Below are 22,781 nucleotides of genomic sequence, written 5' to 3'. Positions count from 1 at the left end.
ACTTGAACTTAGCCTGATCTTTTATTCCCCTTCTTTCCCTCCCCCTCCCCTTTTTATGAAGATTACCCACTCTGGGATCCCACAGCTAATTCTCCCCTGGTCTCCTCACTGCCCCAAATAGGACTAATTTAGCCAGCTGGCCCTGGTGATCATCTAATGGTTATTGGATGGATTCCCCCCCCCCAAAAAAAATTGATTTTTGAATTCTGAATTTATTGTTATTCACGTTTTATGCTATTTTTGTTGCATCAATTAAGTGTTTTAAATTTGTTGTTAGCCGGCCTGAGCCCGGGTTTCTGAACCGGGAAGGGCGGGGTATAAATAAAAATTTATTTATTATTATTATTACTGAGCGGTCTTTTCCTAACAATTTATGCTTCATTGAGCGTTCCTTGGAGGTTTCTTGGAATGCTTGATTTAGGAACTAGGAAACTGCCTTAAACCAGACCATTAATCTGTCTGTCTTGACAGATTGACTGATTGGCATGAGCTCTGTAGGATTTGGGGCAGGGTTCTCTCCCAGCCCGCCCATCAGAGATTTAGCCTGGGGCCTCCTGCATGCAAAGCCACTGAGCTACAGCCCTTCCTTGTCTTCCACCTATCCTTCCTTGCCTCTTAGTTCTCTTTCATCCCCAGCTCCATTGGATTCCCTTCTGGACAATGGCATGTAATCAGAGAAGATGCTGGAGAAGGCAAGGAATGCCAGTGGATGCTGGTGGAGATGACTATTGTTTTTGAGCATCATGGGCAGACACTAATTACAATGCATACCATGCAAGACAAGATTTTGTATATTTTAATTTATTATTCTTATTTTTTTGGCTTGGGCTTCTGCTCAGTTCATTCAACTATATATATATATATATACACATACAAACATCATTGTTATACAGTGTCCTCCGCACTGAGGTTCCATTTTCTTACATTCTCCTCCTGGCAACAGTGTTTTGAGGCTACTGAATGCCATTATGCAGCCTGCCCAACCAGACCTTGAAGTCTGAAGACAAGGCCAATGAACACAATCCTAAGAAGTCCTGGCTGGTTTGGGGAGCAGTGGCAGAGAGAGGTTCTCCTATTGCAAAGCAGACAGGATGGTGGTGTCTTTGGTGAGAAATGTATCCATCAGAGCTACACACGAGCAAGTCAATGCATTCGACTGTTAGGCTCGGCTAATCACTGTGATGAATGCACTGGAGACCACAAGTGTTACTTGGGGCATTTTCCCTAACTGCTGTTGTTTCTAGCACAGTGCAAAGGTTGCAGTTGAAATGAACTCTTCTCCATCAGTCTCCCAGAATCTGAATGCCACCTTGGTCATGAATGAGACAACCTTCAACTGTTACAGTGGTTTCGACCCAGCTGACAAATGTATGTAGGCATGACACCCATAACATGGTGTGCTTCGTTGTCCAGGCAGAACACATGGTGTCTTCACGGTCCCTGTTAGGACCATGCTAATCATGCACCTGGTCCTCAGGAGAGTTAGCAGTGAAGGATCTTCATAAAGGCCTTCCGGAACTCAATATTGAAGGTGGTGTAGATAATGGGGTTGACAGCACTGTTGACATAGCCAAGCCATGTGAAGGCGTTGTACAGGGCCGGGGGGATGCCACAGTTGCAGTGCATGTTCAGGATGTGGGTGATGAAGAATGGGAGCCAACAGATGATGAAGACGCCTGCAGGAGGACAAATGAAAGGAGCCAGGTTAGCATTGCAGCGGCCAGCCAGTACTTTTTCACAACAAAATGCAGTTAACTTATGCAATCTGCTACCACCAGATGTGGGGAATGTCAGAGAAGCAAATGATATTCCTTGCCATTTGCAGCACGATACACGGGTGGCGCTGTGGGTTAAACCACAGAGCCTAGGACTTGCTGATCAGAAGGTCGGCAGTTCGAATCCCCGCGACTGGGTGAGCTCCCATTGCTCGGTCCCTGCTCCTGCCAACCTAGCAGTTCGAAAGCACATCAAAGTGCAAGTAGATAAATAGGTACCACTCCGGCAGGAAGGTAAACGGCGTTTTCGTGCGCTGCTCTGGTTTGCTAGAAGTGGCTTAGTCATGCTGGTCACATGACCCGGAAGCTGTACGCCGGCTCCCTTGGCCAATAACGCGAGTTGAGTGCCGCAACCCCTGAGTCGGTCACGACTGGACCTAACGGTCAGGGGTCCCTTTACCTTTACCTTTATGCAGTCGTACCTTGGTTTTCAAACAGCTTAGTTCTCCAACGTTTTGGCTCCCGAATGTCGCAAACCCTGGAAGTGACTGTTCCGGTTTGCAAACTAATTTTGGAAGCCAAACTTCCGAAAGGGCTTCTGTGGCTTTTGATTGGCTGCAATTTGGTTTTCGAACGTTTTGGAAGTCGAATGGACTTCTGGAGTGGATTCCGTTTGACTTCCAAGGTATGACAGTACGGTTGTTTTCCCCTGCATAAGGTGTGTTTTCAGCCCCACAATCAAGAGCCCCACAATCAAAGACCTTTCCAAAGTACCTCTGCCCGCTTTCAATTTCTACTGCATCTTTGGTGTTAGATTTCCCTCTTTATTTTGGCAGCTGCAGTTGTAATTTAATTCCTCACGTGGTAATGCTAGGATGGGTAACCTGTGGCCCTTCAGATATGGTTGGACTCTATAACTCCTGTCATCTCTGATGATTGACCATGTTGGCTGCAGCTGATGGGAATTGTTATCCAACAACATGTATTATGTTGGTATCAGCCTTGGCCAACCTGGTGCTCTCTGGATGCTGTTGGACTGAAACTCTCATCAGCTGTAGCTGGATTTGATGGGAATTGTTCAACAAATTTCAAGAAGAAATTCCTGCATCATTTGACCTTCTCTTTTATGATTCCTAGGAAGCAACTGCCTCAGACAGTGAAGTAACTATTGATCGCCTTATATTCAATGGAAGGAATCAGGTTGACAGAGGCTGTTGCAGAAATTATTATTATTATTTTAATTATATCTACTTTATTACTTTAATGATTTTTTAAAAATACCCACATTAGGAACTTTAAGAATGCAAACAGTGGTTTATAACGATTGATATAAATACATAGGACAAAGGCATCAGAAGTCTCCAATTTTCTATCAGACTCAGTGGAAGGTGGTTCTTGGATGGTGCAAGTGTAAACTGGAGGTGCAAGTGACATGAAACCCTTACCAAGCACTATGGCCAGCATCTGCGTGGCTTTCTTTTCCTTCTGCTGCGAAAACTTCCGCCTGCTCATCGTCTTGAGGGAGGTCCTCGTCTTGCCATTGGGCATTGTTTGGATCTCAAATATCTTGGCTGCTTTGGGGTTATCCATCGTATGCCCATTCTTCTCTACTTTTGGTGGGCCGTCCGTGGGCGACCGCAGAGTGGAATTGGCACAGAGGTTGGAAGCAGCTGGCATGGCCACTTCATCGTTACTTGGCACAGGTGGCTTGTGTTTGGTTTTCTCTGCAGGGCTGGTGCTGGTTGCCATCTCCATCTCTTCCATGTGATTTACTGCATCCTGGACAAAGATCAGATTTGCCCCCATTTTTAATTAATTTTTTACAAAAAGGATTTAAGAAAACCTACCTAAATTACTTCATTCAAAGAGTGACTCAAGGGGGGGAAACAGTGTAGGATGCAATTCTAAGCTCTGGTTGGCAGCAGCAGGGCTTGACGGAGCCAGGATTGTATCTGTAGCTCTGGTGCTCGTGCCATCCCAGGCAAAATATTGGGGAGGGGGGAAGTGCATTTTAACCCCATTCAGCACATTCAATTTTTTAATTCCAGATTTTAACAATTGCATTTGTAATCCAATTCATGGCTTCCATATACTATTGATATGTTGTTGTTGTTGTTGTTGTTGTTGTTGTTGTTGTTGTTGTTGTTGTTGTTGTTATCATCATCATCACTACATTTATATATCACCTTTCTTCCAGGATACAGGGTTCTCTACCCCCCTCACAACAACCCTGTGAGGTAGGTTAGACACAGAGACAATGACTGGCCCAAAGACACTCAGTGATCTTCGTGAGCGGGGATTTGAATCCTGTTCTCCCAGACACTCAACACCCAAGTGGCTCCGATTTAATGCACAATCTATCTCTAAGATGATACATTTTCATTCTGGAATATGAAAATATGTTATCTGTCCATGCCAAATGAATTGATGTATTAATTGTTCAAACTGTTATGTGGATAGATAGCCTCCTTTAAAAGAGGTTGGGGTGAGCTGTGAAGGGATGGGCAAAAGGATGGGTGAGGTGTAAAGGGAAGGGAGTTTGGTCAGGTGTAGAGGGAGGAGGAGCTGGCCAGGTGTGTGGGGAGAGGGTTGGTAAAGGGGCTGGCGAGCGGATTGAGTAGGAGCTGCAGCCTCATGTGATTTATATTTGTTACTTGCTTTTCTTAGAAAGTAACATTAAGGCCAAGTCAGAAAAGATAATAAAAATCCAAAAACACAGCCGTGTAAATATAGGGCAGGACTTACAGATCTTACCCCACTGAAATATGCCACAGTGCTAGCCCAAATTAAGGGCCAAAATGCTGGTAAAGAAAAAAAGTATTTGCCTGGCACCTAAAAGGAGATGAAGATGGTGCCAGGCATGCCTCCTCGGAGAGAGCATTCCACAAGTTGGGGCCACCACTAAAAAGACATGAACTCTTCTTGCCACTCTCTGAACAGGGACAGGGCACACAAAGAAGTGCCTCAGATGATGGTTGCGGGGTTCAGGTCACTTCATGTGAGCAACGCTGGTCCTTGAGATACTGGGGTCCTGAGCTGTCTAATGCTATACAGGTAACCAGTAGCAACAACAACATCAGGCATTTCCCCATTTTAAATCAGGTTCAGGGCTGGCACCAAAGGATGGCATTGTTGGGCATCTGCCAGGAAGAAACATTACACCAGTGAGCCCCACTGACAAGAGCGCTCCCTGAACTTGCTCCTCCTCTTCAGCACTGCAGCCCACTAACTTGTTCATCCACCAGTTAATTTGGCTCAGGCTCTGGTGGTGATGAGGGACGTGGGTGGCACTGTGGGTTAAACCACAGAGCCTAGGACTTGCCGATCAGAAGGTTGGCGGTTCGAATTCCCGTGACAGGGTGAGCTCCCGTTGCTCAGTCCCTGCTCCTGCCAACCTAGCAGTTCAAAAGCACGTCAAAGTGCAAGTAGATAAATAGGTACCGCTCCAGCGGGAAGGTAAACAGCATTTCCGTGCGCTGCTCTGGTCGCCAGAAGCGGCCTAGTCATGCTGGCCACATGACCCGGAAGCTGTACGCCAGCTCCCTCGACCAATAAAGCGAGATGAGTGCCGCAATCCCAGTCGGCCACGACTGGACCTAATGGTCAGGGGTCCCTTTACCTTTACCCTTTATGGTGGTGATGAGGAGGAGCAGGAGACATCCTTGCCTACATTTTCAGAAGTACATGTGATGAGGAAGAGGAGCACAGCAGCAGTTTATGGTGGTGTGGAGGCAGACTCACCAGGGAGCTGGACTCTGGGAGAGTGTCTTGCCCTCTGTACAAAACCTGGAGCTTGCATGGAGTGGACTTGCTGAAATGGATAAAGCTTGGGAGAAATCCCAGGGTGGACTTTCTCTGGGGAGGGGGGAGACTGAGGTTTCCTGAGCAGAGCAAGTGCTCAGAGGAATCCTCACTAAGTGTATGTCTGTTTCCCTGGAGCTGAGTTCCTGGCTCCAGCTGGAGGGACTCTAAGAACTGAAAGAGATCCTGCAAGCCTGAAGCCTGCTGTTGCTTGTAGTACAACTCACCACTCTCCGTTTGTGAAGCTGGAAGCTCCCATTGGTCTTCATGATGAGTGTGCAGAGCCTGACGTCTTCTAGATGAGTGCATTTGCTCTACGGGTGGGGAGGGAGAGAGTGTAAGGAAGGGAGGGGAAGCAAGGAAGGACAAACAGGGAGTGTAAGAAGAGATAAGTCTGGCCTGTGAGCTAGAGAGATGGATTTGAAATTCAGAAGACGGGGGATGGAGGATATAGATGTGAGGGCCCTGACTGTGTGTGTCTCCCTGAATAAACAGGGATCAGCTTGGCAAAGTCTGTAGCTCATCCTGGGTGAAGCAGGTGGGTGAAAAACTAAGTAAGAGATGTATTTCACAAAGTTTTCTATATTACTTCTGTAGCCTTTCCTTACAGAGGAATCACTCCAATCAAAATTATCAAGGGGCTGGAGCAACTCCTGTTTAGAGAAAGGGTAAGGGGTGCTGGTGGGTGGGGCTGGCCCACCCTTGAGCCAAGGTGAGGTAACTGCCTCAGGTGGGCAGCAGATTCCAATGTAGATCTTTATTCCACCTTGCTCCTGATGAAGAACTTCATTTTCACCTCTTCTTCGCTGGAGGGGAGGAGGGTGCCATTTTGTGGTTCACCTCAGGTGCCAAAATGTCTTGGGCCAGTTCTGGTGGTGGGAAATGATAGAGTTGTATACAATTATGCGTGGTGTGGGGAAAGTGGACAGAGAGATGTTTTCTCTCTCTTTCTCATAATACTAGAACTCAGAGCCATCCAGTGAAGCTGAATGTTGAAAAATTCAGGATTGAACAAAGCAAAGTACTTGGGTGCATTGTGGAATTTGCTTCCACAAGAGTCAGGGATGGCCACCAGTTTGGAGGGCTTTAAAAGAGGATCTGGCAAATTCGCGGAGGAGAAGGCTACTAGCCATGATGGTCCTGCCTTCATGCCAGAGGCAGTATGCCTCTGAATATGAACTGTTGCGCATCACCAGTAGGGAGAAGGCTCTTCTGCTTTCCAGAGCCATCTGATTGGCCACTGTGAGAGAACACGATGCTGGACAAGATGGGGCCCCTTGGGCCTGATCTAGCAAGGTTATTCCTACGTTGTTACGCCTGCAATTCTTGTGAATACCCCTCTTCAAAAAAAATAAACACAGATAGGCTCACAGTCATATACTGTGGCTTCCCAGGTGCTTGATAAACTCTATACTTTCCATCCTTTGGACAGGCAGCAAAACTAGAACATTTATTGAGAGCCTGAATGCATGGGTTGAGAAGCTTTGAGGGCCACAATCTGTATAGCCCCTGGTCATATTTTCCACTTTGATCTCAAGCTTGCACCTGTTCAGCTATTGTTATGGAAGTTGTCACTAAATGGTACAGGATGGGATGCCTCCAGGTTTTTGTTTTGTTTTGTTTTTTGGAGGTATGTAGGATGAACTGCTCTCCCCAGTGTCACTAGCAACATGCTTTTAACTGTTGCCTCAACTCCTGGTGTGCCAATTAAGGGCAAGGACAGTCAACCATGGTAGGAAGATGAAGTCCCCCTTTATTGGGGGTGCAATAATATAAGAAGAGCCTGCTGGATCAGGCCAATGACCCATCTATAGTCCAGCATTCTCTTCTCACAGTGGCCAAACTGATGCTTGTGGGGAAACTCTCAAGCAGGACCCAAGCCCAAGCGCACTCTCGCCTCCTGTGGTTTCCAGCAACTGGTATTGAGGAACATTACTGCCTCTGACCATGGCAGTACATCCTGGCCACCATGACTAGCAGCCGTGGATAGCCTGCTCCTCCATGAATTTGTCCAACCCTCCTTTAAAGCCATCCAAGTTGGTAGCCACTGCCATCTCCTATGGAAAGTGAGCTCCATAGCTTAACTATGCAATGGGATAGCGATGTCAGAAACCAGGATGGCAGCTGAGGACTGATGCCTCTTCTGCTTTTGTCTAGGAGCCCTACCTGAGTCAGAGAACCAAACAGCCATCTCAGGTCCACTCACGCCAAACAGCAAAGATTGGGGAAGGAAAAGGAGGAGATGGGAAATCCTTGGGGATAAATAAGGATCAGGGAGGAAAGAGGAGATGGAGATTGGTGTGTGGGTGTTGCTTGGGTTCTGATTACCTTCAGTGGGGCCTCGGTGTCAGGGTCCAGGCCCACGTTGGTGGCGGCGACGCGCTTGGTGTTGACCCGCTTCCTGCGTTTCCGCAGCACTATGTATATCTGCACGTACACCAGCAGGGTGACAATGAAGGGGACGTAGAAGGAGACGATAGAGGAATACACAACAAAGGCAGGATTGGCAATGAAACACTCATTCTTCTCTGGAAGACACAAGAGATTGCAGGAGCATTGTCCCAGCCATTAGGAGCTACTGCCAGCTTGCATGTGAGTTTGTGCTACTACAAGAAGGTGCAAAAGATGTTGTTTCTGGGGGAGAACCTCATCACACTTGGTCCCAACGCAATAAACTCCAATGCAAGCTTGAGATCTTCAGCAGTGGAGACTGCGTGGCTTTTATGGAAATTATCCAGCCTCATATACATGACACAGCCCCATCCCAATACACTGCTAATTTCAAGGGGGTGGCATGCTGTCTCCCTGCCTTACTAGTCTTTCTGACTTGCAGTTCCATAAAGTTATTTAAGAGACAAGGGGAGGAGGAGGAGAGTGAATGGCAAGGCAGGAGCCAGTCAGCAATAACTCCCCAAGTGTCAGTGAAGTTAACTTTATTCAAAGAAACAAAATAGTTCAGGCCTAGTGAGCACAGCAACTCTTCCCAGTATGTCTTGCCCCAGTGAGGCAGTTGTGAGGACTGAAGACCCCCACCTTCTCACAGCTCTCTAAGTCTCCTCCTCCCTTGGTTACTTCCCAAACAGTCTGAGGCTCCTTTGTTTTGCCTGTTTCTGCTTTACTCGTGTCATACTGCTGCCGGTTCTGGGTAACCAGCAGGGAGGGGAGCTGGTCACAGCAGGAAGGGGAAAAAACCCAGGCTTCTTCAGCAGCCTGCTTCATATCTTTCTCTGGGGTCCTCCTCCACTCCAGTCTCTGCTTCTGCCTCTGATTCTGGACTGCTTCTGCCTCTGATTCTGGACTGCTCTCTGCTATAGCCTCTTCCTGCTCACTAAACCCTGTTACCTCTGCAATTTCCAACACCTCCTCCAGTCCTCTTCCACTGACCACTCATCATCTCTCCAACTCTGGGCCTTCTTCCCTCGGTGTTACCCAGCTGCTGCCTCCCACCACACCTCTGTATCCAGCCAGTCCCTGACAGTGAGTGGTGGAAGTTTGCACCCCCTCAGGAGATCAGATGGTGCTGTGGCAGATATACAGCATGACCAAGAGACACCCATGGGGCTATTTTTCTAGATGGACCTTGGCCACTCTTTCCAAATGAACCATTGCGGATTCATAAAAATAACATGGAATTATAATTGGGGCAGGAGAATAAAGAGTATCTACACCAGCTTTTGACACAATGGTGCACTCCAGTTGTTATTGGACTACAACTCCCATCAGCCTCTGCCAGCACTGTTCGTAAAGGCTGTTCTTCCCAATTGCTGTGCTGAAAGTAGGCCTATTTTACTCTTTCTTGTGTGTGCACATGTGTGCATTTCAGTGGCGTAGCGTGGGGGGTGCAGGGGGGGCTGGCCGCACCGGGCGCAACATCTGGTGGGGGCGCACTCGCATTCGCAGCTCTCTGCCCCTACTAAAATCCACGGGTTAGGGGGCGCAAATTACTTGCCTTGCCTCGGGTGCTGACAACCCACGCTACGCCACTGGTACATTTGCTTGCTTTCTGCACAAACTACCCTTTGGGGTTACAAGAAGAGGAAGGCTGTGTTGTGACCAGGACACACAGAGAGAATGCTGGCTCAGTTTACAGCCTACCCCCCCAGACTTGAGCCCAGCACAGAATGCACCCCCTATTTTATTTTATTCTGCTTACTTGTGTTGTTCAGCCCAAAAAGCAGTGGGCAGGAGACAGCAAAGGAGAGGACCCAGACCACGGCGATCATGACAGTGACTCTGCGCTTGGAGCTGTAGCGTGTGTTGTAAAGCATCGGCATGGCCACAGCAGTATACCTGTTTGGAAGGGAGACACAAGAGTGGGAACTCAGTGTGGCATTGGAGCTCACCTGCACTGCTGAAAAACAAACAAGGAGGGGAAGGATGGCAGAGGAAAGTTCAGGTCCAGAGATAGCAAGGATTCGTGATGCTGTGCTGGAAGGAGCATGCAATCCCTTGCAAGCTGGGAAGCAACTCAGAGATGGATTCTCTACCTGTCGATGCTGATGGCGCAAAGGTTGAGGATGCTAGCTGTGCACATCATAACGTCCAGGGTGACGAAGATGTCACAGTGGATGCGGCTGAAACGCCACTCACCAACCACCTGAGAAGAAAACAGCATCGGTGTCAGGGATGGGGAAGTCCAAGACTCTGTACAACAATAATGAAGACTTGGGTGGAATCTACACACATATAAAAACACTGTGAAAATGTGTGTGTGTGTGTGTGTGTGTGTGTTTTAAAAAAAAACATTTTGAAAAATATATTGAATTAGCCATAGCTCACCATCGCCATCTAGTGTCACATTTGTATATTGCACTTTACAACACATTTGAAATGTTCTATATTCAGCTGTATAGCTGATTCCCTGGAGAGATTTGTTTATCCAGGTATACCTATTCCATTTTCCAGCCAGATGGCCTTTACAGCAGCCTCCCCTAGCCTCACACTCTCCTTATGTTCTGGGCTATGATTCCCATCAACTCCAGTCAACCTGATCATGCTGGGTGGTGATGATGAGAATTGTAATCCAAGCATCTGGAAGGCACCAGGTTGGGAGCCGGCTGCCCTAGAGGAACTTAGAGACAGTTTTGTTATGGAATAATCCAAGAAGCGCAGAAACAATGCTGGCATGGGCTGCATCTGAGCTTCTTTGGTGCAATCTCTTCAATCAATCAATCAATTTATTTCTCAAATGCCCAGAGCAAGACAGTTCCAGCATAACCACATAAGCGCTCTCTCCTTCCCTTTCTCTCTCCTGCACAAATCACACCTTTGATCAGGTTTCCAGATGTTCATCGCTTGCCGCTTTTGGCTGTTGCAGTCTAGCTTGTCTGAATGTAAAAATCTAGACCTGCCTGTCCAGAGAGATCAGCACTGATCCTATCAGCGGGGGGGGGGGGGATTTGGAAACAGACAACATGCTCCTGAATATACATCCAGCAAGCTGCCAACAGACTCCCCCCCACCTGCCCCTCAGCTCTCCCTGGCCTCTGTAATTCTTGGAATCTACATCAATGTCTCTCAGCATCATTCACTTTAAGGGAGAGGATGTGAGACTTCAGAAGGAATTAGAAGACAAACTAATGAAGTGTTACACACAATGCTGGTGGGGAGTGCACTCTTTGTGGTGGTTGTGGAACGCAGCTTACGAAGAGATCTGTCACATCAGGCCAGTAGACGCCCTGCCCCTGGCATCTGACACCCAGAATGACACTGTCTCTGGGATGTTTTATTTATTAATTAAATCACTTCATAGTGAAACTTTGTGAGTGGTTCATAGCAAAATAGAAAAGGTTGCATCCCCCCCCCCATTATGTCTTATAGCTGCATGGCAGAGAGGCCTTCTGGGGACAATGTGCATTTGCAACAGCATCCTTTTTAGCAGCAAAGCATTTTGGGTGCAGGTGATAGACAAGGCACCAAAAAAACATTTTGACTCTCATGTGGAGCACTCAACAACAGGGGTGTTTTTGATCTGGAGATGTAGGAAATGCAAAACCCAAACACCATGTGTCCAAAATGGTTTTAGAATTGTGGTGTTTTTTTAAAAAAAATGTATTTAAAAATCTAACCCCCCCCCCCACAATCACATACACTCTAAAGGGGAAAGAACACACCCATGCAAATATTGTTTGATAAACGCAGTTTCAGAAATGGGCAAACGTTCTATGTTTCAGTGGAATTTGATTTCTTGGCAGTCAAAAACTTGTTGGGAACGCTTTTCTTGCAGTGCATTCGTACAAATGAGTTTCATGCGTCACATTAAAAATATGCAAGCAATATTTCAACTGGAACAAGGCAAAACCATCAAAATCCAAATGACACTGTCTATTGTCTGATAAACAATCAGTCATTATTTATTTTTATTCTCTTGGAAAGGATAAACTGATATTCCATTTGAAAGCAGGTTGAGGATCATACAAAGGGAGTCCGGGTCTGTTGTTGCCTGTACTTGCTCTTGAAAAGTGTGGCAAGCATTGCCACAGATATATACATATAAAGGAAACAAGCTCCATTGATTTTTTTTGTTTGTTTGTTTACTTTGGAATGGAACACAGAAGAAAGAGCAGGAGAGGCATTCCTGTGCTGTAATGAAACTTAAATGTATGTCCATCCAGCAGGTGAATAGCATCCATTAGGGAATCTGTAAGATTCTCTATTATTGTGGGATTAATGTGGATTCCCTGCCAAATTTTGCCTCTAACAAAGTCAAACAACTCATCAAAGAAAAAATGTATTTGAACTCATTTGTATGAGTATATTGGCATACTCATTCTGGTATCCAATATATAAAACATCTTTTGGGCTGGAGCAATACTTCATTAATCTCACGCTGGCACCCCTTAGAAAAGCATTTACAGCTTTGTGTCTTCAGTGTATGCCCTCCGCGTATTGAATGGGAAGATTCAATAACATCCCTGTGTACCTAAGACTGCATCTGTTGAGTCGGGAGACATGGAGGACATTCAACGCTATTCGTTACGATGCCCCTTATGTACATCCCCTAGACAAAAATTCGTCAATTACATCCTTTGCTCTCTTTCCAACTGACCTCCCCTTGAGCAATTCTCTATTTAGCTGGCTGGCAATAACATATTTATTATTGCACTGGTTGCAAAACTTGCCTTGGCTGCAAGTAAGTTGAGAGCTAGGCGCCAAGACAAGTAGCATAAGGGGGAGTGTGAGATGTGGAGTGCTTAACTTATGCAGGTGTGATTTTTTGCATTTTTGTATGTTTGCTTTGCTGCTGTTGTTGTTCAGTTTCAAATCAATTATTTGCATTCTACGCATTGTGACCAACTGTGATGGCTTATAGCAGGCACCACCAGCCTGCGGCCCTCCAGATGTTTTGGCCTACAACTCCCACGATCCCTAGCTAACAGGACCAGTGGTCAGGGATGATGGGAATTGTAGTCCAAAACATCTGGAGGGCCGAAGGTTGGGGGTGCCTGGCTTATAGCTTTTGGCAATAAAGATTTCATTCATCCGTTCATCCACTGGGGAAATGAGTGTGCAAAATAACAGCTACTAAGGTAGATTTCCTGGAAGACTTGATGGTGCTTGCTAGAATATTGGGCCCCCTGCTTTTTGAGCCAACCAGGATTTAACTAACTCAAGGGCTTGCCTAGTTCCTCCCCACAGGAACCCCACAGACAGATCAACATCCTAATGAGGTGGAAGAGTAACAGGAAGGGGGGGGCATGTTTGAAATGGACAGGTCTTTCCTCAGCTTGGCAGTCTTTAAGTTGAAGTGTTAAGTAAGCGGGAGTGCTAAAATCTTGTGCAATGTTCTTGGGCGGGTGGGAGTTTAGCAGAGTGTAAGACATGGAAGGAAGGATTTTTAAAGTGAAATCTGTACAGTACCACAGCTGGCCCTTTGAACACTGCATGCATTAAAGACTGCAATGCCCTGAGCCAAAATTCCTGCTCCGGGATATACTGTATTTTTCGCTCTATAAGACGCACCAGACCACAAGACGCACCTAGTTTTTGGAGAAGGGAAACAAGGAAAAAAATATTCTGAATCTCAGAAGCCAGAACAGCAAGAGGGATCGCTGCACAGTGAAAGCAGCAGTCCCTCTTGCTGTTCTGGCTTCTGGGATAGCTGCACAGCCTGCATTTGCTCCATAAGACGCACACACATTTCCCCTTACTTTTTAGGAGGGAAAATGTGAGTCTTATAGAGCAAAAAATACAGTACATGTCATTACAGCCCAGGAGCCAAATGCAACCTTCTAGGCCTCACTGTCTGGTCTTTCTTTCCAATTATTTTCAATGCATTTACCTATAAAATACACATTTTGCATGGATCTTTTACATAAGATGCGTACATTTTCTGCACTGAAACAGCATCACAAAAGCAAGAAAAGTGCATAATCTGATTGGGTTCTGATTTTCAGTCAAGTCTGGGAGTGTCAGGTTGGAATGGTCCACTGTGAAGAGCAGGTGGAAAAAGTTCCTATCCCCTCCCTTTCTTAGGTAGTTAATTCAATTTCACTCTGTCAATTTTAATATTATATTTGAGCTTTTGCATGACATAAAACCCACTTCTAGCAGAATCTAATGGGAGTTTAGTGCTCCCTTCTGTGGTAATGGGTTCCAAAACAATCTGTTTGCAACCCCATTGACCCAGAATATTATGGAAGTAAAGTTACAAAATTTAGGGTGTTATACCGCCATACAGTCATTTCCTGCCATTTTCATGGGGGGAAACATAGTGAAACAGAAGCATGCATGTGTGGAAAGTGTGGGGGAGCAGCGACACTGTCTAATAACATTTGCTGTTATGTTATACCGTGCCCACTGGTGTGAATGGAATTTATTGTGGGATGACAGTATATCGATCAAAAAGCCGCAGTTCCATAATGCAACAGGTACTGCTCTGTGAAAGGAACATCTGAAAATGGGACAGAAGCAGTACCATTAGAATCAGAAAAATGAACACAATATTCCCCACATCTGAACACTTCCCAAGTGTTTGGGTCATTTCTTCCTGACCCTAAATGGATGAGCTTCAAGGCTTCTTAACCAGGGCAAGTTGCAATAGACTATTCCTAGAGTCTGCCTACCTCCAAGTAGACCCCCCATGGCATCACCAAAGTAGCCACAAGCAGGTCTGCCACGGCGAGGCTGACAATCAGGTAGTTGGTGGTCGTCTGAAGAGCCTTCTCCCTCGACACAGCCATGCACACCAGTACATTTCCAAAGACGATGACGAAGATGAGGAGAGTGAGGAGCATGGCATAGAAATTATACTGAGGGGGCTCCTGTCCTGGGCTGGACCCATTGAGGGTTTGGTTATCGTAGCTGTCATCATACGAGGACATGTTCTGGAAATCCATGAGGAAGAAGCAGCTGGTTTGGGGATCTGCCTCACCACAAAAGGGGAAGACAAAAGAGTTGGTCATTAACTGGTAACCAGCAGTGTGGAACATTTAGTCACAGATCTTAAGGCCACCATATTTGAACAACGATGTTTCAGAGAGAGGCTCCAGCATGAAACTGATGCTGAACTGAAATTTAATAAGATGCAGGCAGAAGCCAACATAAACTGGGGGGTGGTTGTCTCACTACAAACAAACAATTGCCCTACTTTAGGTGTTTATCATTTTCAATCATGCTATGCCAATTTATCACCAATGGCTGGTTGGGAATGAGCTGCCCATTCTAACTGGATCTTATATTCATTTCTGCTCTGCAAAGCAATGGGAGATTCCTGCTACTGTCTGTACACTGCACAGTCTTTTGATCTCACTTTGCCATGCCTCCCTTCCCTTTGTACATAAGTCTGCCTAGGACACCTAATATGATTTTATCCATTCATTCTCAGGATTTTTAGAACCTTCCTGTCTGATGATACATTGACACCTTGCAATAAGTCTGCATAGAAAGCTTTAAAAAGCAACACTGCGACAGAAAATAAAAATAAAAAATCTGTATTTAACAAAGTAGAATAGGGTTTGCAAAAATCGCCCTCCTTGAAAAGATCTCTTATAAACTGAGTGTATTTTAAGGGCTAAGCTCAAATGACCCATTTTCTTTATTTTTTTTGCTATACAAGGTGATTTTTATTTATCGGATGGATATTGTGGCACCCAGTTGCCTAGCATTACAAGTCTGTGCAAACACCTGGCTCATCTAAGACTTTATAGAGCTTTTATTGTCAATAACGATGGAGCTTACAGGTGGAGACTACTTTCATTTTTACCTATCTTTGATATTTGTAAAGGGAATCCTTGTATGAGTCAATACTTTATTATTCCTTTGGAGATGTGCTGTACCTCCTGTCCTTCCAGACTGCGAGGCTTTGTGGTTTACATTTTGATTCTTTGCTTTCTTTCATTTTGTTATATTTGAACTTCTTATCAAATCAATAAAAATATTTTTTTAAAAAATAAAAATAAATTCCAGGAATTTAAGAACAGCCTTCTGCATCAGCTCAATGGCACATCCAGTCCAACATCCTGTTCTCACAGTGCCCAACTACATGCCCCAATGAGAACAACAACTCTTTGCACTTGTGTTCTCTAGCAACTGGGTATATTGGGGGTGTGCTGGGGGAGAAACAGTGGAACACTTAGATCTAGAGGGAACAACTCCTTCCCCAGCTCCCTGACACACACAGAGACCCAGGAGAAATTTGTCAACTCAGGAGCTGGTACAATTCAATACCTTGTCGATATCCATTCCACTATTCCTAATAACAGCAGTGGATCTTGTCGTCTCAAATTTCAACGGCTCAATGGATATAAAATTTACAGCATGTTATGGTTTAAGAGAAAATTATATGAAAATGATATATCGTTGATATCTAACACCAAGTAAACTGACAAAAATGTATGAATCTAAATCAAACAAGTGTTGGAAATGTAAAGAGAAAGAAGGTTATTTTTATCATATTTTATCATATTTATCATATTTTATCATATTTATCATTCTGGTCAGGTTAAAGCTTACTGGGAAATGATATACAATGAATTGAAAAGGATGTTCAAAATAACGTTTGTAAAAAAACAACAGAAGCTTTTCTTTTGGGTATTATAGGGATCAAACTACCTACATTGCTACTAAGAATGCTACTCACCCGAAAATGGAAAGAAGCAGGTCCCAGCAAAAGAAGAATGGATACAAAAACTTACGGAATATGCAGAAATGGCGAAACTTACCAGAAGAGTAAGAAATCAAGATAACATTTTTATTATTATTAAAGAATAGATATTGTTTATTGAATATTTACAGATAAATTGCAAACAGGTAAGAACATTGGCAGGATTATTGTAATAACCCGCAGTTTCATAAGAGTTTATATTTAAAGCAGACAATTAAACGAGCAAATTAAACGAATTTGGATATGCAGAAGATATTTTAAAATAAATTTAAGGAACCACAGAAAGAGGGGGAAGGAAGTCAAACTTTGAAATGTTAAAATGGTAGTAAAGTTAATGGAATGTATACATTTGAAAAGTACAAATAAAAACTTTTTATTAAAAAATTTCAACATCCATTCTACATGCTAGTTGCTGTGCCCTCTGCAGCACCCCTGAGGCTTCGCACCCAGTACAACCAAACTAGTTGTGCTCCCCTAAATCTGTCTTTGAGGTTAGTTCGACACCTGAGATAAAGGGACTTGTAGAACTTTAAACTTTGCATATTGCTCAGTATGCGCAGGGGGGAGGGAACGCCCCTCCAAATGATCCATCTATAGCTTATTCAAGTTTCACTTCTTGGACTGAAAGGCTGGCTGGTCTGAGATGTTTAGTATTCCTTCCTAGCGGCCTCCCCTTGACTCAATGGCCTCCCCTTGACTTATCTCGGTGGGAGATAAAACAAGAAGGTTAACCATATTAATTGAAGAGGAAGTTGGATACAAGACTATAATCCCCCTCTATATTGCACTTGATGAGCTAAGCCATCTTCTTGGCCAAGTATACAATGCTTTAAAGCTCCTTCCTTGCTGTTCCTTTCCCCTCCCCTCTGAGATGTCCTTTCGGCAAATTATAGTCTACTCTTGGTGAAATTTTCTTCCACCTGTGGGCTGGAGAGAAGCAAGGTAGGGCATCCCCTTGGGAGGCAAGACCACTAACACACTTCTCCTGGTTTTGTGAACTTCTGTCAGATAACTTCACACAGAGAGTTAAAAAAACTACTGGGGTATTGGGTCCTAGAATTGCCCCCAAAGGTGGAGAACCTGTAGTTCTGACCCACATGAGTCTCCCAGACCCAACTCCACACCCTCTGTGCATGCTCTTGCATGGCTGAAGCATGTCCTTGAATTATTTTTATTTTGCCTGGATGGAAAGATGGCGAGGGAGTTGTAGAAACCCCTGGCTTTGTAAGCCTGAAATGTAGCCCACTGAACAAATCCATTGCTTCCCCAACTTTTGCCTCTGGCCTCCTCACTTTCATCTCTGGTCTCACTCACTATCAGTGGCATGCAATTCTCAGAAGGTTGTCCACAAGGGAGTGCTGCCCAAGTTCACCCAGCAGCTGCATGTGGAGGAGCAGAGACGCGAACCCAGTTCCCCAGATTACGAGTCTATCGCTCTTGACTACTACACTACCCTGGCTCTTGTACAGGGGTAGGAAATTGGATCTGGTTGGTGGGACAGATCATGGACCTCCCCCATGGACCACTCACATCTCAATTCAGACCCACAAATGCACAGCTCACAAAGTGCCTTTCAAAGAGCTCTGCAAGACCTGACAAGCAGCTAATGGATGGAGCTTGTGAAGCAAGCCTCTTTTGGCTGAGCCAGGTCATATATGGTGTCAGGTGGGAGAGGGTTGGCCCAAATGGCCCCATGGGCCAAATGAGGGAGGCCTGGTGCTTTCCCCATAAAACTAGTTGTTGAGTAGGGTTTGAAGATGGAGGCAACAGAAATCTTAATTGATTTCTCAAAAGCCTTGAGTGTACCTTCCTGGTTCTGCATTACAAGGGCACGCTTCTTGAGAGGAGAATTGCCAACAGGCATGTCTCTTAGGAAGACTCTAAGAATGCCAAACATATGATTAAATGGGCAGAAGATGTAGGTCACAACATTATGATGGATGATTGGGAAAAATTATGGAAAACTGACTTAAAATTTACAGATTGTTCCCTATCAAAGGAGAATTACATGAAGATGATGTACAGATGGTACACAACACCAGTGCAGTTAGGGAAAATGTACAAAACTAGTTCAAATATATGTTGGAAGTGTAAGGAAAAGGATGGGACATTTTATCTTATGTGGTGGGATTGTAAGGTAATTAAAATTTTTTGCGAAATTATATACAACAAATTGAAGAAAATGTTCCATTTAACATTTGTTTAAAAACCCGAGGCATTTTTGTTGGGGATTATAGGGAAAGACCTGCCAAAAAACTTGAAAAACATCTTCATGTATGCAACAACGGCCGTGAGAGTTCTGGTAGCACAAGGATGGAAGACTGAAGAAACCCCAACTAAAGAATCATGGCAAGAAAAATTCATGGACTATGCATAACTGGCAAAACTGACATATAAGCTATGGGACAAGGATAACTGTGACTTTAAGGATGAATGGGAACCCTTTACAAGGTATCTGAAGATGCAACAAAGCGAAATGGACTCCTTGGCAGGTTTTGAATAAACATTCACAAACTTTTTATTGATCAGCTAAATAGTTTGAGGATCTATACAACTTTGTAACATGCAGAAAACCGCATTCTTAGAGAAACCAAAGACTGGAACTGAGTGAAGTCGGGAGGTGGGGTGGGGGTGGGTGGGTTTTGTTTGGGAGGGGGTGAGGAAGGAAAAATTGGGGGGGAAAACAAGGGTGATATGTTTTTGGATAATATGTCTTGTTACAATTTTGAATAAAAAATAAAAATAAAAAAAGAATGCCAAACATGCTTGTCATAGGTGAAGCCTGTCACTACCTTTCAGCCTTGGTTTTCTACCTGTAAAATGGGAAGAATAGCAACATGCTTTCATGCCTGGATTAAAGCAACTGGAAGCCCTGAGCTAGGAGACCTTAGGAGGCCCAAACCTAATAGTATCTGATAACGAGAAGCAAAACTTTATTCTCTTCTTTATATACTCAATGAAAGTAGAACATTGCTGAAATTTTAGCACTGATAAAAGGATTATAAATTTCTAAATAATCTTTTATAAGTTTACAAAAGTTTGGAATTAATGAAGATATTCACATGGAATATTTGTAGGGGAATCATAGCAAGTAGGGGAAATTTACACTGTATACAAAGTCAGAACAGATTCGTTTGAGCTCTTTTCAATGCAAACTTATCAATTATATTAATATAATCAGTAAGAGAATGCTTAGATCAGACAACCAATCTTGGAGCATTGTTGACCGTAGATCATTCTTTATCCTTTTTAGTCTAGAAAATGATCTTTTGCCAGTACAGTTTGTAACCATTAAACACAGGAACAATCTGAACATCATTTCCCCATTTGAAAAAGCTGCCTGAATTTTCTCCTAGAATATGGCTGAATTTGTCTTTTTCAGGGTGAGCTTGTTTTATGTACAGATGGAGATGGAAGAGTTCATTGACTAGACTAAGGTTAACATCCTTTGGACACTCAAGAACTCAATGCCATTGTGAATCTGTTCCTTGGTTGCTCGCAGATTCACCAAAAATGAAAAAATTCCCAGCTATACTCCCATACACTGTTGCTCTTCTGTTTAGGTTGGTTTTGAGAACATCCATGATAGTTAATTGACCAACATGGGAAACATCAGTGGCTGAGTTCACTGATAAACTAAAATAACCTGCCTGTTGGATGTGCTCCATATGGCTGCCATTCTGATGGACCTTTCTTAATGCAGAATATTTCCTTGTTATTCAGTGTGGTCCATAAGCCTACATCATTATTGTCTCTGAAATCACTAGTAGGATGAACAGCTGGTATTTTTGTGTGTGCAATGCTGAGTTTCCACTAGATAATTTACTTTGTTTTCCAATTCTTTAAGGCAGCAAAGAGCTTGAATTGCTTCTTTGTGTGCCACCATCCCCTAGCATGTTCCTTTAGTGCCTTTTGTTAATTCTTTGGTTAGCCATTTCATTGTCACTTTCTTCAGAAATCTCTGTACTTGTACTGGTATTTACTCACAAAAGTTTTTGAAGTTCTTGAGAGGCTGTGTTCTGTATATTAACTGGTTCTTCATTCTGTTCAGACTGCTCAGTATAATCTACTTGATTGTCTTATGCTTGTAAACAAGAACATTCTGCATCTTAGGGATTGTGTAAGGCTGTTTCTGTCCGCTGTACAAAGCCATATGACATGATTGACTTTAAAGGTTTGTGTATTTCCTTCTGTTCTTTTTGTCTCTTGTTTACAAGCACCGCTTTCATATTGCTTACTCATTATCATTTCCACAACAAGTCAAAATTAAATATGGTTGTGATTCCCAATGATATAAAAGAATCCTCACTTGTTCTCAAAATGATAAGACAGTGATATGAACACTTGCATTGCTTCATAGCTGACTTTATAATTTGATTCTGAATAAAACCTCCATGCATTTTGCTAAACTGTTAGTATGCACTTGTGGGACTGTTAAACAGTCATAGATTCACATGCCACATGTGTATTGCTAATAAGCAACTGGGTCTAGATCGGGGATGCCATCTCCCAGGGACCAAGCCCATTTTTTGGAGAACCCAATATTGTGGAGGGAGTCAGCCCCCCCCCCATGTTCTGGTGGTAGTGGCAACAGGAGGAGGAGAAGCTGCCGCCATGTTTGGCTACACCCCGGCTCCTCTGACATCCTGACGTCACACACCGTGTGACACTGACACCCTCATTCTCCTTCAGAAGTTGGCACCTCTGGGCTAGAGAGTAAAATCTGCCTGGTGTTTGAAAAAGAAAAATTGGCAAGATGCCAAGGCCCCCTTAGATTATGAGGCCCTTAGATTATATGTAAAACCAACATGCCTTATTGAGCAGTCATGGGGGGGGGGCAAGAGGGGCAGAAGGCACATTAAAAATTGAAGTGCTGCTCCATAAGTTTAAATTGCTCTGTAAATGGTGGTATTTATGGTACAGTTTATGGTTTGCTGTTTAATTAAAATATGGCTCCCGACAGTTCCGAACACACTTTGGCAGGGGTGGAAGAGTATTAATTATTTCCCCCTAGAGATCTGTTTTAGTTATGCAACGAAAATGCTGCCAAAGTGGTCGTCTCTCCCCCCCCCCCCATCCCTGGCAGCTTCAAAAGCTTCTGTAACTGCATCACTTTTTTTTGCCATTTCTGTTTGATTATGCCTTTATCTAGGTCGGCTCAAGGAAAGATTAAACACTGATTAGAACACTTCAGTAAACAAAATGATTTTGCAAAGGTTTATGCTAATTGGATATGGCTATGGTGCTCATTGTCGAAGGCTGCATATAATTGTACAACATAATTGAAAAAGGCACGTTTTTCAAAACACTGCGCTGCAGAAAAGCACATAATGACAAGAGACTGGAGATTTACAATTCCACGGCTTTTGATGGAGGATTTTGAGAAACATTTGAGAAACGTTATCCTGACTTTGATTGAGTGTGCAGCCATGGCGAAAAAGGCAAATTCCATGCTAAGGGTTATTAGGGGGGTGATGGGAAATCTAAGTGCCAATATCGTAATGCCCTTTTGCAAATCTCTGGTTCAGCCACACTTGGAATACTTTCAAAGAGGATATTGAAGAACTGGGAAAAGGTGCAGAAAAGGTCAACTGAAATAATCAGGAGGGAGTGCTGTGCCTTTTATAGAGGGGAAAGCAGACTAAACCCCAATAATGTCGCATTAGTAAGGGAGGCTCAGTAAAAAATATGGCTGTTTGTACTTTCAGCCTGCATTTCTGTCTGCGATAAGAAAGAGAGCCACTTCAAAAAGAGTCCCAAAATTGTAGTTAAATGGAAAAGCAAGAATCTGCCTTCACATATAGGCAATGGTTTAGTGGTCCAGGCTCATGGGAGTGGGATGGGGGTAAAGACCCATTACTATTTCTGCAGCAGGGTGCCTGCAAGGTCACTGTCTCCAGCATCCTAGAGTTACCTAATCACCATGAAAGAGGAACTTTTTAGCCACTGTATGTTCTGAAGCTAAGCATTTGGGAACATGGAAAAGAAATGGGGCTTCAGTTTCAAGGGAACGGTGCACAAATTTTGCTACCTACAATGGAGCTTCAAGGGAAACACACCTTAAGTCATCCAGAAAGAAGATATTGGAGCTTTCCAAATCATTTGCCCATGTACATGTACAGAAAATATTAGATATAGGTGAACAGCAACACATGGAGATC

At 44.1% G+C, this 22,781-nt stretch overlaps 1 protein-coding gene across 4 annotated transcripts in view; it reads right to left on the bottom strand.

Annotated features, from left to right (window-relative positions):
* Window positions 1-780: 780 nt before the first annotated feature.
* The window catches only part of DRD2 (dopamine receptor D2), a 69,555-nt gene continuing 47,554 nt past the window's right edge, over window positions 781-22,781 (bottom strand). For 3 of the 4 annotated variants that reach the window (XM_081844428.1, XM_081844429.1, XM_081844430.1), the window contains exons 2-8: window positions 14,582-14,880; window positions 10,004-10,113; window positions 9,670-9,806; window positions 7,845-8,044; window positions 5,744-5,830; window positions 3,161-3,494; window positions 781-1,676 (exon numbers count right to left, since the gene is read on the bottom strand). In XM_081844428.1, the coding sequence (XP_081700554.1) occupies window positions 1,483-1,676; window positions 3,161-3,494; window positions 5,744-5,830; window positions 7,845-8,044; window positions 9,670-9,806; window positions 10,004-10,113; window positions 14,582-14,854 (1,335 nt within the window). In that variant the 5' untranslated portion in view covers window positions 14,855-14,880 and the 3' untranslated portion in view covers window positions 781-1,482. The remainder of the gene's footprint in view (window positions 1,677-3,160; window positions 3,495-5,743; window positions 5,831-7,844; window positions 8,045-9,669; window positions 9,807-10,003; window positions 10,114-14,581; window positions 14,881-22,781) is intronic. The other variant, XM_081844431.1, reaches the window with a different exon arrangement.

The sequence above is a fragment of the Podarcis erhardii genome (genome assembly GCF_964252035.2).
Source record: "Podarcis erhardii genome assembly, chromosome: 16".
In the NCBI taxonomy this organism is placed as follows: domain Eukaryota; kingdom Metazoa; phylum Chordata; class Lepidosauria; order Squamata; family Lacertidae; genus Podarcis; species Podarcis erhardii.
Note: the sequence above shows the minus strand (reverse complement) of the source record. Positions and strands in the feature narration are given on the sequence as shown.